The 14460-nt window shown below is 41.0% G+C and overlaps 1 protein-coding gene across 1 annotated transcript in view; it reads right to left on the bottom strand.

Annotated features, from left to right (window-relative positions):
* cntnap2a (contactin associated protein 2a) overlaps nt 1–5717 on the bottom strand; it is a 243676-nt gene extending 237959 nt beyond the window's left edge. The window contains exon 1 of the mRNA XM_063912533.1: nt 5508–5717. Within this exon, the coding sequence (XP_063768603.1) occupies nt 5508–5610 (103 nt within the window). The 5' untranslated portion in view covers nt 5611–5717. The remainder of the gene's footprint in view (nt 1–5507) is intronic.
* Nucleotides 5718–14460: the final 8743 nt, after the last annotated feature.

The following is a 14460-nucleotide window of genomic DNA, read 5'->3' as shown; positions in this document are numbered from 1 at the left end:
TCTTTCCTCGAACTGTCTCTCCTCGTCCTTCTGTCTTTTCTGAGAAAATGCCGCCTCTTCTCCGGTCCGTCTCTCTTCATCCTCCTATCCTGCCACCCTACTCTACATTTTAGAGCGCCTTGTCTAACGAGGTGGACAGATTCTGCCGGGTTGTAATGAGAACACATTCCACTAGAAAAACTCTCAGATCCTGCACATGCATAACACACACACACACACACACACACACACACACACACACACACACACACACACACACACACACACACACATACACGCACACACACACACACTTTATGTGTTTTCAATTGATCTGTGTCTGACGGCAGAGATGAAGAAGTAGTAGTGTGAGCTGCATGGGGTGGGGCTGTGTGTGTTTGGGAGTGTGAGCGTGTCACGTTACTGACATTGTTTGGGAATTATGCAGCATAACTTGTCAGTGCACATTTGCGTGACTGTGGCCTTGCTCCCATGATGAAACACAGATAGCCTCGCAGTAGCATTCACTTTCACGAGATACATTTCAATTTTTCAAGGATACTGATGCTGCAGTCCAAAGCAAAGAGCTAACAGGGAACAGAATACTAGAAAGTATTCATTTTGCTCTGGCTTTTTGTTTCTTAATATCAGATATTTGATGTGTTTGTGACACTAATGAGAAAACCAGCAAAAAGCTTTTACTGTTGACATGGATTTAAAGGTTTTAGCGACTTATTAACTTTATGCATTTATGAATTTACATATTGAAATGTCATGGATGAACGCTTGTCGCATGTAAACGTGTGTGTGTGTGTGTGTGTGGTTATGCAGTTTGTTAAGATACCCTTGTCGAGTCAAATTCCTTTATTATGTGCTGTGAAATGAAGCAATTCTGATTCATTGTGCTCTGAAAATAAGTGCTTTTTGCAGTGGATTATTGGTCGAACATTTCCTTCCCAAAAGCACTGTCAAGAATTCATGTTTAAGTGCGATTAAAATATTAATGCTCTGATGGGGTAAGCACATTTTAGAAGCTGTATTAGCACGGAGAACACAAACTGGGTCTGTTTGGCTCTGATCCATACCATAGGGTTGTTGCAGTGGAAGAGTACGTGCAGCATTGAGAGTTTTCACAGGCAAACGCATCTTATTTCTCCCTTAAAGTGGTGACTTGTAATGAGGAGTAGAACTAGAGGGGAAAAGATTGCGAGGAGAGAGACTGAGAGAATGAACAAAAGACGAAAAAATACAAGAAGCGGGGGGTTGATTGTGGCCAGATGATAAAACCACTGAGGAGAGCCAAGTAGGGATAGAGAGAATTATATGTAGTTAGGGACGGAAGAAGGGGCAGGAGGCGAGACAGAAAAACTAAGGAGGAGGACATAATGAGAGAAAGGCTGAAGAATCAGAACACTAAGGGGGAGAGAGTAAGAGGGAACTTAAAAAGGATGAGGAAAAGAAGCTGTAGAAGACTTATTGAAAAGATAGGGAGAGATAGGGTCAACAAAGAAAAGAGCAGGAGGAAGAGAGCAATGTAGACAGAGGAGGACAGGACCGAAGAGAAAAATGGCAATTAACAACTCAACACTGTTTCCTAACGCTGACTTACTCGACCCGATGCATGATAAGTCTAACAATCTGGAGAAAACACACACACACACACACACACACACACACACACACACACACACACACACACACACACACACACACACACACACACACACACACACACACACACACACACACACACACACACACACACACACACACACACACACACACACACACACACACACACACACACACACACACACACACACACACAGACCAAACAAAGCTAAACACCAAGTATTGAGCTGATCTAATCTGAGCCAAACTAGTCTACTCCCTCCAGCTCTAATCCTATTATTACCACCTCCTACTGGGAACCATCACACACACACACACACACACACACACACACACACACACACACACACACACACACACACACACACACACACACACACACACACACACACACACACACACACACACACACACACACACACACACACACACACACACACACACACACACACACACACACACACACACACACACACACACACACACACACACACACACACACACACCTGTGTGTTTGTTAATGTGTGTGGTTACAAAATGACATCATATCTCACTGGCATGTTTTCGGGGGTGACGGATGGTCTGATAATAATCACAGTGACTCAGTTGTTGACTGTAGAGATGATTAATGCTGCATACTAATGTGACTGTGGTAGGACTGTGAGGACCTATAGTACCAGATTGCTCTCTTGTTTGTGACGCTACGCTTCAATTTATGACTCTCCAGGAACTCCTCTAGCGTCAGTTTTTATTGGTCCGGATGGTGTGTCAGCTCCAATTGCTTTGTGCAGAGTGTCTTTCCAAAATTAAACTCGTAAGTTTGTTTGCCTATAAGTTTAGTTACCCAACACAAAGTCCTGGACTTCAAAACATGTTGTGGTTTCGTAAGTCTACTTAAAACTACTCTAAAAAGTACGCAAAAATGTAAATAGGAGGAACTATTAAGAAATGCAGAAAAAGATGCAACTGAATATTTTGTTTCACATTATATTCCATGAATTATATTGAAGAAGAGGGAAGCTGCTCTTGCCCTGTGTGCCCCTCGAGGTACAACTAGACTGATGTCTGTGTCAAATGGCGAGGCATGCTTAATGAGATGAGAAAAGGCTAATCTGATTCTATATCAGACAGCCTCCAGGGGCATCCCATTTAGCCACCAACAGTGTCACTAAAAGCCTGCCTTAAAGACACACTCTTTATTATTCACACACTGGTGCCGAGAAAGTTAACAAAGTAAAACCCTTTCCTTTGATCACGGAGCAATGGATAGCAATACTGCAAAGCTGTAAAGAGTTGATTAAAGGATAGGCTTCATAAATTCTGTACGATAGGGCCACATATCGGATCATACAAAATGTTGTTGAACTGCAGAATGAATGCACATTGAGCTGATTTCCCTATCAGATGAAAATGCCATGACACATCATCATCAAAAAAGGGCGTCCTGAGGATTATTAGAGGTGTTGAGATACCTTGCTTCTGAGACAATACAACAACAGCTAAAGGGCAAACTGTCCAGTGAAAACTCAATAGAGAATACAGCTGCAGTACAAGGACAAACACGGTCTACTTGTCTTCAGTTATGTAAATGTCGGTGGTTGTCTCATATTTGTGCTTATGGGAGTTTGCCTGCTTGAATGCATCTCTGTGTATGTTCATTTTATTTAGTTGGACAGTGAAAGGTGTTCAGCAATATCCCTGTGCTGGCCAATTAAGTGAAACTCGAATGCACCATCAAACTGACAGAAGCTTCAGGCAATGCTCGCGTGGGAGAAATCCCCGGATTATTGTTCAACATACAATCATTTCTGTACCCAAACATATGTATGAAAATGCCAATACATATAAAGCCATATACAAAGAGGAAAAACACAATTTATACCTCTAGTATTTTCATTTTGCACTTGGGAGACTCCACACAGTCGGAGGGTCAACCAGCCCATTGACTTTTAGTCTGTGAGTGTGTTTGTCCCGGTAGGATGGAATAGTTCATCTTTTTTTGTCCATGCCTCGGACCATTGGTCACAAGGACGTTGTGTATTCCCCCGAGTGTTTCACATCTGGCCCCGGAGCAGGGATAAAGTCAGCAGTCAGATTTAAGCTCGGGTGAAACTGCTTGGCCGATTGAACATGCCGTTTGACTTTCTCTCTTTTACTCTCTCTCCGTCACACACACACACACACACACACACACACACACACACACACACACACACACACACACACACACACACACACACACACACACACACACACACACACACACACACACACACACACACACACACACACACACACACACACACACACACACACACACACACCTCCCACATTTCAAAGTCTACCCTCATCCTTCCCCGCACTTTGATATTCCTGTTGTGCGCTGTTGTCTTCTATCTAGAATTGCAAATGAATCCAGACATATATGTTATTGGATTTCTATTTTAAAATATATGTATTAATGGTATTTGGAAGATGTTTATATGAAAATAAATGTCAATATTATTTATTGACCTCACTCAAGATGCAGTTTTCTTTAACAAGACACTAAATCTCCTCTTGCTCAGGAGACTCTGAAGCTGACCTGCCAATTGATGGGAGCAAGACGACAATCAGAGATGAACGATCGATAAAGTGTTATACATTAAGTGTTGTCACACTCTTAAGAGAAAGGAAAATGCACTGCCCATCTCTATCCCCCTCAATTTCCTCACACACGCAAAGGGCTCGTGGTGCCGTCTCACCGTCGTAGTCTCTCGGAACGGATGATTAATGAGGCACGTCCCCGGACACATTCATCAGGGACCTGAGGAGCCCTGGTGATCACCCGGGGGAATCAGTCACACCGGCTGAGCATCATACCAATAACACCGAACCAAGGCAGATATCAGGACCAAACAGAACCAAGCATATTAAAGATCAAACATATCACAGACATGGCGAGTCTCCAAACAAAGCTTGAAAAATACCGTACCAATAAGTATGCATAAACACGTGAATCCATTGCACACATGATGATGAACATATAAGAGCAAAAAGATTCCCGTTAGAGTAAGATGTTGTTGACATGTAAGAAAGCTCATTCTTGGTATTCCAAGTCTTAAATGTGTGGGGCTCAAACTAGGCACCTAGATCCCTTATTTGTGTTGAAGTAATTGGTATCTTTAGTAAAACTTGTCTCCAAGTTTTTCCATTGACCATTTGGTAAAATTTGCTAAAACTGGCCCAAACCTGATAATAGTGAGACTTCATTCAAATTGCGTTGAAACATCATAACATGATTTAAATTCCCAGCAGAAATCGTCACTGTGCCTGGTCACTGAAAGTGAAGACAGCTTTCAAATAGTAATGAAACATAAGTCCCTTCTACACATGTGGACATTCCATGAACATCTGGATTTGTTTTGGACAAAGCCAGTGCAATGATCTGAAACCAATCTGAAGCAATGACTTTATATCAAGTAAAACCTTACAAAAATCCAGAAAAGCTGATAAAGAAATTATAATTTGTGAAATCGTTTCAAACTCGTTCCTCAAAAGCATAAAGGACAGAGAACCTTTACTGATGCACTCAATAGTCATTCAGTAAATCATGTCAAAATCCCCCAATGGGAATTTTCCCGGGCGCTAAAATCAATGCAGCAGAGATCCCGAGGAGTTTAGACTGTTAGGTTTAAACTCAGAAGGTAACCCTCTCCCTCTCTTTCCCCCCGCTGCAATCTGGCTCCCGGGAGCCTGGCTGGGTCCACCGTCGGGATACCTGCAGCCTGACAGTACGCACATTCCTCTCCCGCGACTGTTATGCTCCAGGGACAGGCTCGGTGTGCTTCCCATTCATATCCACTCACCCGTTTAGCGCCGGGGGACACATCCAAAAATTAAGAAAAACAACTTACGGGTTGTTGGCAAAGCTCCGTGCACGCAGTTGACATGGCAGAAAATCCATAAAGCGACCGGCAATAACAACGTGAATCCCCGGGCAGGAGGGTGCCGGTGCATCTTCACGGCCGGTGTGGACGCAGCAGCGCGGGAGAGGGAGAGGAATCACTCAGGGAAAACACTGCGCGGTGCTGGTTACGCCAGTCGGTCCGTCTCACTGGCTTCGCAGTTGAAGACTGGCGAAGAGGAGCCTGGCTGCACCGGCTCACTCGCTCTCTGTCTCTCACCCCCTCCCTCCCTCTCTCTCTCCCTGCCTCACTCACTCTCTCCAACCAATAAAGGGATGATGTAAGGATCGCGCCGGCTAACAGTCTGGTCTGTGCTTCAATGTGCCACGCACTTCTCTCTGCAGCTATTTCGCCTCCTCAGTTAGCGATTTCCAAAAAACCAAAACATCCACAACGTTGTCTCCACCTGCACATGAGGGGAAGGACTCGGTCCCTCTGTAGAGTACAGAATAGACTCCAGTAGTTCACGAAAGCATGACAGTGCGCAGCTGAAATCCACTGAAGTGATTCCCTCTCCAGCGCCCTGGTGCGCTGTCCCTGGTGCTGAACTTATCCCTCTGCCTCTCCACCTCTCTGAATGTCTCTCCGTTTCTTATAGTGCCCCCTCCTCTTCCAGGTCGTGGTAGCCTTGTACATGTGTCTCCTTTGCTCATTACAAAAGCTCCACCATAAAATGCACATACCTGCAGTCACTCTCCATGTCCTGATGTCTCTCCTTATCTATTCTACCAGACTGTGCTGTAAAATGCTTTATGGCTGAGTATGAGGATGAGTAATGTCATGAAGACTAATAAACACACAGTCCTAAACATGTGGGGTATGCAGTTGCTATTCTCAAATATCTCTGTCAGTGTGACACATATTGAAATTCAATTAGAATGTAGCTTGACACAAAGAAAGCATTCTGTAAACCTATAAAAGAGGAAAGTACTTTTAGAAATCTTACACATGTATTGAAAAAATCCTTCCTCAGTGAAGAGACAACTGTCAGAAACTACGCAGCTATGAAATGTTTGGAGTATCTGTATTAACTTTGTACATCTCAGTTGTATTGCTTCGAGGTTGCACACGTTTACCTGGGGAGCATGACTTACAAGGTGGGAATAAAATCCCACTCAACACTGAATCTGAAGACAGTTCAATATGCTGTCACCGATCTACAAACAGACAGTACATGTGTGCTTGTTTTATATTTAGATCCCTTCAACCTCCAAATGCTTCAACTCAACATGACTTGAAAGTCTAGAAGTCCTTCAGAAGCAGGTGAAAGTTTTCATAATGACTAATCGCCCCCCATATCTGGCTTTCTACATTTGTCATTATTGTGTTTCAGTCACTACTGAGTCACTGTCATCTGTCCAGAACATAATGTGTGATTATCATCAGCGTGCAGGGAGTATGTTTTTTAAAGGAAAATGGTGAATTGAAATGGAAAAATTCAAAAGCTCCATTAGTGGTAATATATCACTTATTTCTTCAAATGAAGGATTGAGGAGCAAACGATCATCATGGATGCTGCAATGAGTCACTACTGTACAAACAGAAGTAAAGGGGTCTTTCATCAGGGATCAACAGTATGTTTACCACTATGTTATTTTGCTCTTACTATATAACGAGCCTGAAATGAAAAAGATGCAGGAATATAGCCCTGTAATACTATTAAGCATATAGCTTCCGATCCTGCAAAGGTAACAGGATAAATCCATGTTGCACAAGTTTAAAAATGGTGTTATCTTTACAGGTAAAACCCCATATCTAAAGCTGGATTTATACTTCATGTGTTAAAAGGTTTCTCAATACACACAGAGGCTATGTTCGTAGGCTCCAAAACTATGCCGTAGGCTACGCCTCAGCTGACGTGAGCCTTAAAGAAAAGAAATACCACATCTGAGCTATGGTCCCGCATGGAGACTGCTAGAACCATGATTGGCTTCTTCCGTGTTCTCCAGCAAGCTTCTGACGCCGGTGGAGACTGATCAGAAAAGTACACCCTGAAAACGCTCGATAATTTCCTCTTTTTCAGTAACAATCACCTAGCAGAGCAACATCCCATGCAAATCATGATGACTTCTGTCCCAGTCAATTAAATGTCGCAAAGATCCCTTGGATAAGTAATATATCCTGTTCCTTATATGACATATTGAGTGAGGGAATGTCTACAAAGTTACATAACATGGGAATCATATTGAAAGAAGGCACAATACTGCCTGCTCAGGTAAGATGCATCATTGGCCATCAGAGACTCACTGTGTCTGATGGCAAATGATGCATCTTTCCTCCTCTGGGGACTATAGCAGGCTGTACAGAATGACATGACCATTCATAGAATAGTTGAGAGATAGTTTTGTCTGGACTAGAGTAGTGGACCGGGTTAATATAGAACATTGTCATCCATAGAGCCACAGTATCAGAAATATGTCAATGAATACACTTTAGAACTTTGCCTCTCTGGTTTGTTGCTGTGTCCCCTCCCTCTGCTTGCTGATCGCTCCATCCACCCCTCCATTATGCCTGTTGCTGTGTGACAGTGCTCTTTCTCCACAATGACTGCGAATTGGTTCGTCAATATGTCATGTATGGTAATTTACAACCCTTATTCATCTCAGGAAAAAAAACAGTGATGACTGATGGATCACAGATTTTGAACAGAAAAGTTGATGACAGTGTGATGAATCTCCAGAGGACGGTTTGTTAAGTTAAACACAAAAGGGATAATCACAGACGGCTGCTACCCTCAGTAACTCGCTGCTGTTAGGAGGACAGAGAGTAAGGCTCCGAGGTGAAGTCACATTATGTGGGATCATTAGAAAGGTTGCAGAGTTAATTTCTCAAAAACAATACAAGGAAAGGTCTGTTGTATTAATCCATTCTCTTCGCTAGATGTCCTCTACAGTGTTGATTCTCTAGACTAGACAGACCTGAACTCAGATAACAATCTGTGTTCTGTTACAAGAGAGGAAATTACTCTGGCTGATAACAGGCATTATTACACATCCTGACTCAGCACAGTAACAGTACACCCTCAAAAGAGTGGAAATACTGTACTGTATTCAATATACACCAGAGAGGAAATTATAGAATAAACAACACAAGTGGTCAAAGGTGAAAAGGGAATTCATTGTTGAAATATACCCAATACAATCGCAGGGTCTCAGAATGATGGGACCAAATTGCTCCTCCAGGGAGAAACTCAGGAGGTCTATAGAGTGATTCAGTGCTGTGGGGGGGGGAGTAAAAACAAGGAACATAAGAAAGTGGCCTTCACAATTTCATCAGGAACAGCTGATATTGAGTTACTGTGGCAGAGTAGGACAAAACTGCCCGTTTACTTGGTTTACAAGCTTCATTTGTTTTAAAGTAGAGAAAGAAATGCTGCTGACAACTAGAAGTGAACTCAAAGACAGCAGAATTCTGCCAAGGCTGTTTCCATAAGTGAAAAATAAAGCGTTTATCTGCCCCATGATTCGAATCTGCTTCAACGTTTAATGGGTTATTTCTTGGACCAATCCTCACGCTCCCACCAAGATACGTTCAATTGGACCAGATGTATTTCTGTTATCCAATTGGTGAACCAAACCAAAACATAACTGGTGAAGGTAATAAAAGGTTTCCGGAGGTTTCCAATGTAAATAATGCTCGACGTTTCCAAAGTGCGATAACTAAATGTCCTGTGGTAGTGCTGCTGTGTTCATCCCAGAGTCAGTAAAGGGAAGCAAACAAAGCATTCCTAGAGAAAAAGCCCTTCTTTAGGTCCGAGAGGGCTAAGACATTCAAATTTAAATAAGTCGAGCAATATCTGTAAGACTCTAGAGCAAGCAAAGTTATTTTAAAATAGTGGGTCGGGGTTTTAACAGCTTCTGCTTACAATCTATTTCCTTTTTTTTGGTTGGGTTGGATGACAACCGTCAATACACCATTCTGATACCAACATGTTGACCGGTGGTTTTAAGAGACTGATGACAACAGAAACGTTTTTGACATTCCCTGTTTGTGGAAATATATATGTGTATTTTCTTAGCTTACAGCCAGTCCGCAGGATGTAGAGGTGCTGTGTGAAGTGAACTGTAGACCATGTCGCTGTTGATTGGACTTCCAGACTTCAGAGCAGTGGTAATGTGGAGATGACACCTTCTTCTTTGACCTGCACATAAGGACAAGTTAGAAGCAATTTATTTTAACAGGTATATCTAAGTTAGTCTCAGAAGTTTGGAGCCACAGACATTAAACACAGTCAAAGACTCAGCCAGCTAAACACAGTTCTAATACCAAATGATAATGTCCTAAAGTCCGTGATTTTACTTAAATTCCAAACTACATTTATTATCTTCAAAAAATAAGCTGCTCAAATCAAGGCTCATAGTGTTTGATATACCATCTTTTTGAACATGTCAAATAAATCTCTATAAAACAAAATGTACATCCTGTTAATTTGATGTCATGTGTCATTTGCAGATAAACAGATGACAGATGTGTTGATAAATCACACATACATGTGAATGCAACTTGCTAAGCATACCTTCCAGTATCACCACCTCACAACGTATAGAGGGGGTTGTTTGTGAAAGTGCAGGAGCCTGAAGCAACGGTGGAAGACCTGAAGACAGATTGAAAAGGAGTTAGGAATAGATGGGAATGAGGGAAGACAGAGTAGGTGGAGAAGGAAAAGAGGGAAAGGAAGATCGAAGAGGAAGAAGGACATGTCTGGACCGAAGGTGATGAAAAGAGAGGAGTATATAGACCGGAGTAATGGAGAAGGGATGGGGGCTAAGGAAAGAATGAGAGACAGAGGAGAGGGAGGGGAATCACATTAGTGGAAAGTAACAGCAATTCATCATGTCATCAAACACTGAGAGGGGCTGGACACATTTACTAGAGTTCCCTCTGGTATGTAGACACTCATTAGAGTTTCTTGATGAAACTCACAAGCTGTACTCTGAGCCACATACCAAAGTTAAAGCAAAATGTCCCATAATGTGTTTATAAGGTATATAATTAAATGTAAATATATATATATAACACATCAAGTATCTGTGGGTAGTTTCCCTCCCTATCCTTCTGACAGGATGTAAGCTATAAAAGGGGCAAAATGATCTTCATTAGTAAATATGTTTTACCATGAGTGTGCTTTTTGTTCCTTTCCTAAATCAACATGATGACTCTGTATGAGCAGTGGAACAAGTACTCAGATCTTGTACTTAAGGAAAAGTCACAATACCAAATGTAGAAGCATTAAAATGTCAACCATTTTTTTCAGAATCTTATGAAAGGATATTATATTACTGAATAACTGTTCCCTTATGTTGCATCCGGAAAGGATCAAGCTCATTTTCTACAAAAGCTTTCATACTTGTTGTGAAAAAGGAGAATATTTCCCTCTAAAAAGTGCAGCTACTGTTCAATTGTACGTACAGTACGCTACTCAAGTAAATAGCTGCATTCCACCATTGTTCTGAATAAAGTTCAACACACTAAGTAAAGTTTTAATATAACATGTAATTAACTTACTTGCAGCAGTCTGAATTCCAGTAGATTGTCACTTGTCCTGCAACTGTAATAAAAGATACGTGCATACTTGAACATCCGCTCCTTTAAGTCATTGTATATATACACTATCATTATTATATCGGTGCAAACACAATATAGTTCCGCTATGTTATATATTACAAGTAATACATTGCACAGGGGCAAAAATAACCCCAGTTATTCATACATATACAATGTTAGATGCATGCTTCATACATAAAGCTTTCTCACTGTACATCTACTGACAGTTTTATGATCCATCTTCCACAAAGAAAATGCTATTTAGTTTGCCACCTCACCTTTCTATTCAACTTCTTCCACTTTGCTAAAATATTCTTCATGCACTCTTTATTCAGTTCACTAAATATCTAAACCAGACCTTTTTTATTCCAGGTTACAGGACAGTTCAGCACTAAAAGCTTTCTACACAATGGGGTTGAATATTTCTCCATAATATTTAGTGTTGACTTGTCACATGAGGATGAGCTCAGATGTAAGTAATAGTATTAAGGCTGGTTTGTTTCAATTTAGATTATGCCAACAGTTTATTCCACTCTGTCAGCATCCACTGTACTGTAGCCTACAATTAGCCCACCTTCACGCAGGTGTGATGCTAATCACTGTGTTCAGCTGCACCTGTGCTGGGCAGCGTTAAAACATACTACACCTGCTAACGCTTCAAATGTCAGCGTTTGTTAAAGGCTCTAAATGAGCTGTTTGGCTTAACAAACCTATAAATAGATGAATAAGATCCACGAAGTACTTCCTCCTCGGTTGAAGAATCCGAAAGACCAGAAAACTCTTTTCAACAATCCGGGAATTTAAAGCTTTTAGCAGGTGTGCTAACTAGCTAAGGTAACGTAGCACTCTTCTGTAGCTTGTAAACAATAGAGTGGATTTATGACAGTACCTGTAATTTGTGTTTCGTGTGGTTTGTGTTCCTCTCATTGATAAGCAGTCTGTGGTTCCTCCGCCCAGCTGACAGTATCACTGCAGCGTAACTTTGAACGTCATCCATGGTGGTCTGCACACACACAGTACTACGGAAAAGGATAAGGGCCATTTGTAGTAAGTAAGAATTCTGACTTCTGAAATATTTGTCATATTTTGCTTTAATCCTGTTGCCAGGTTCTGACCTTCATGAACTTTGTAAGCTTGAAGACACAACTTTTATTCTCTTCATTTCAGAAAAAAACAAATACATGTTTCGAGGTTAAAATACTTAAATACAAAATAGTTGCATCACAAGCTTTTCACGAAAATATGTCCTTTCCTCAAGTTCATGTTTTCTGTACATATTCATGTTGTTTCACTAAGACATAATCACTGTATTAAAGAAACCCATCCAAGGCCTCAGCACTATTCTGTGAATGGCATCTACTGAATACCAGTTTCATTCCCTGTGCAACAGACAGACAGGACGACCAAATGAAAGGTAGTCACTTAATTTAATGTAGCATTTCACATGTGAGATGTAAAATAAACTAAATATGTCATCCCTGTCAGTCAACTTATAGCACTTTCTGTTTGCTGAATTGTAGATGTGCCTTCCTTTCGTTCATATTTGGAGTGGAGGTGGATGCTGCTACATTTCCCTCCCAACCAAAGCACAGAGGAATTGACTTATGTTAATTAACGACCTTTGGTGTCAATCGTTCTAGGGATTATTTGCATATTCTCAAAATAGCATGAGAAGTGGGAAAATCAACATCTGCACTCCTGTGAAACTCTGTCTGCTTCTCCCTCTTGAAACACTTCATAACGCAACAAAACAAATCCTACAAATAACTATGCATGTTGAGCATATAACTGCAGCTTATGCAGTTTGTTGATTAGCTCTTTCTTTGTGCAGCAAATGAGTAGGTAAATGAACCGAAGTGCTTATTGTATAAAAGGAAAAGCATGGCTTCTTATCACATGCATTACCCACATATAGCACTGTATGTGATGTATGTCATCGTGCTACTCATTCAGAAAAAGTGGTTTTATACTAACTTTTATGACGAAAATGTATTTGCTTGAGGGGTTTAGTAGCTTTGGGTTGTGTGAAAGTTTGTAACTGGATGATTTTAAGTTCTGTGAAAGTACTTAGTACCAGTATTTCTGGCCCTCATTTATCGAGACTTTTTAAAATGTTAGATTTACTGTGGACACATGCAAGTGCACGTTTTTTTTTAAGCAAACTAAGGGTACCAGGGAGTAAGAAATGAATTGACCACTCTAGTAATTTAGGGATGCCATCACAACTCTTCAGTTAAAGTCAAAAGGCAACAAAAAATGATTTCGAGAAAAAACCATAAACTCAATTCTTTTATGAGTCAGAATTTTCCTTTCAGACTCAGCAGTATTAAAGTTGTAACCACAATACCACCTTATCTCCCAAATGAACAAGAGATCATATCAGTGCGGCATTGTCTGTAACCTGATGTATGTCCCTTCATATCCCCAAGAAAATCCAGCTTGATTTCCTATTAGGGATGTTGGAAAGAATGCCGAGGTCTATCACTGCCATGCAAGAGTTTCTCAACATTTTAAGTAAAGGAAATGTGGATCCACACGTTAAGGGGAAATGGACAAAGGAAACCAGAAGTTGCTGATGTTGCATTTTACTGTATGAATCCAAACCATATTTCAACATCCACTTAGGTCGGACAGGTTTCTTTTCAGTCTGAAGACAAGAGACGGACACAATCTGCACTTGTATAGAAGGGTGGTCTTTTCATAATGTCACAGCATAATTGGTTTCTGGAACATTTCATGGCCTTAATTAACTAAATGGGCCTAAAGGAAGCAGTGAGGGGCAGAGAGAGAGAGGAAGAAGGGGAAAAGAGAGGCCGAGCAAGGAGCAATACAACAGATGGAGATCAGATACCTTATCTCTTCAGTTCACAAGTCTGCTATTCAGACCCTCACTCTCTTAGGGTTTCCTTCTCTCCACTCAAATGAATCGACTCCACATTCTCATCTTGCCTCTGCAAACTGTAAACGCTCTGAGCGACAATCAAACAGGTGGAGACATTGGCATTTTTCATGTCTCAAAGTCAAATGGATTGTCAGTTTGTGCCTCAAGCGATGCCTTTTTGATTATATTTTAATCAAATTAGAAATGAGCACTTAGTGATGCCCTTTCTTTGTTCCTATCAACTTATACCATCAGAATAATGTTAAAAATGCTATAATTACCAAGAAACTGCCTTATTTCTTCACCTACCTTTAGTTACCCTAGGATTAAATCACCATGCACACATATTTAAGAGTTCATCAAATGATTGCTGAGAACATTTAGGGGTTTTCTCTCAGAAATGAATGTCAGAAGTTTCAGGAGATTTTATTATTTCATGGAAGACATGTTTATTTATTTACTGACAAATCCTGATGT

This window comes from Eleginops maclovinus, chromosome 21 (assembly GCF_036324505.1).
Source record: "Eleginops maclovinus isolate JMC-PN-2008 ecotype Puerto Natales chromosome 21, JC_Emac_rtc_rv5, whole genome shotgun sequence".
Lineage (NCBI taxonomy): Eukaryota > Metazoa > Chordata > Actinopteri > Perciformes > Eleginopidae > Eleginops > Eleginops maclovinus.
This window is presented reverse-complemented; position numbering and strand designations above follow the sequence as displayed.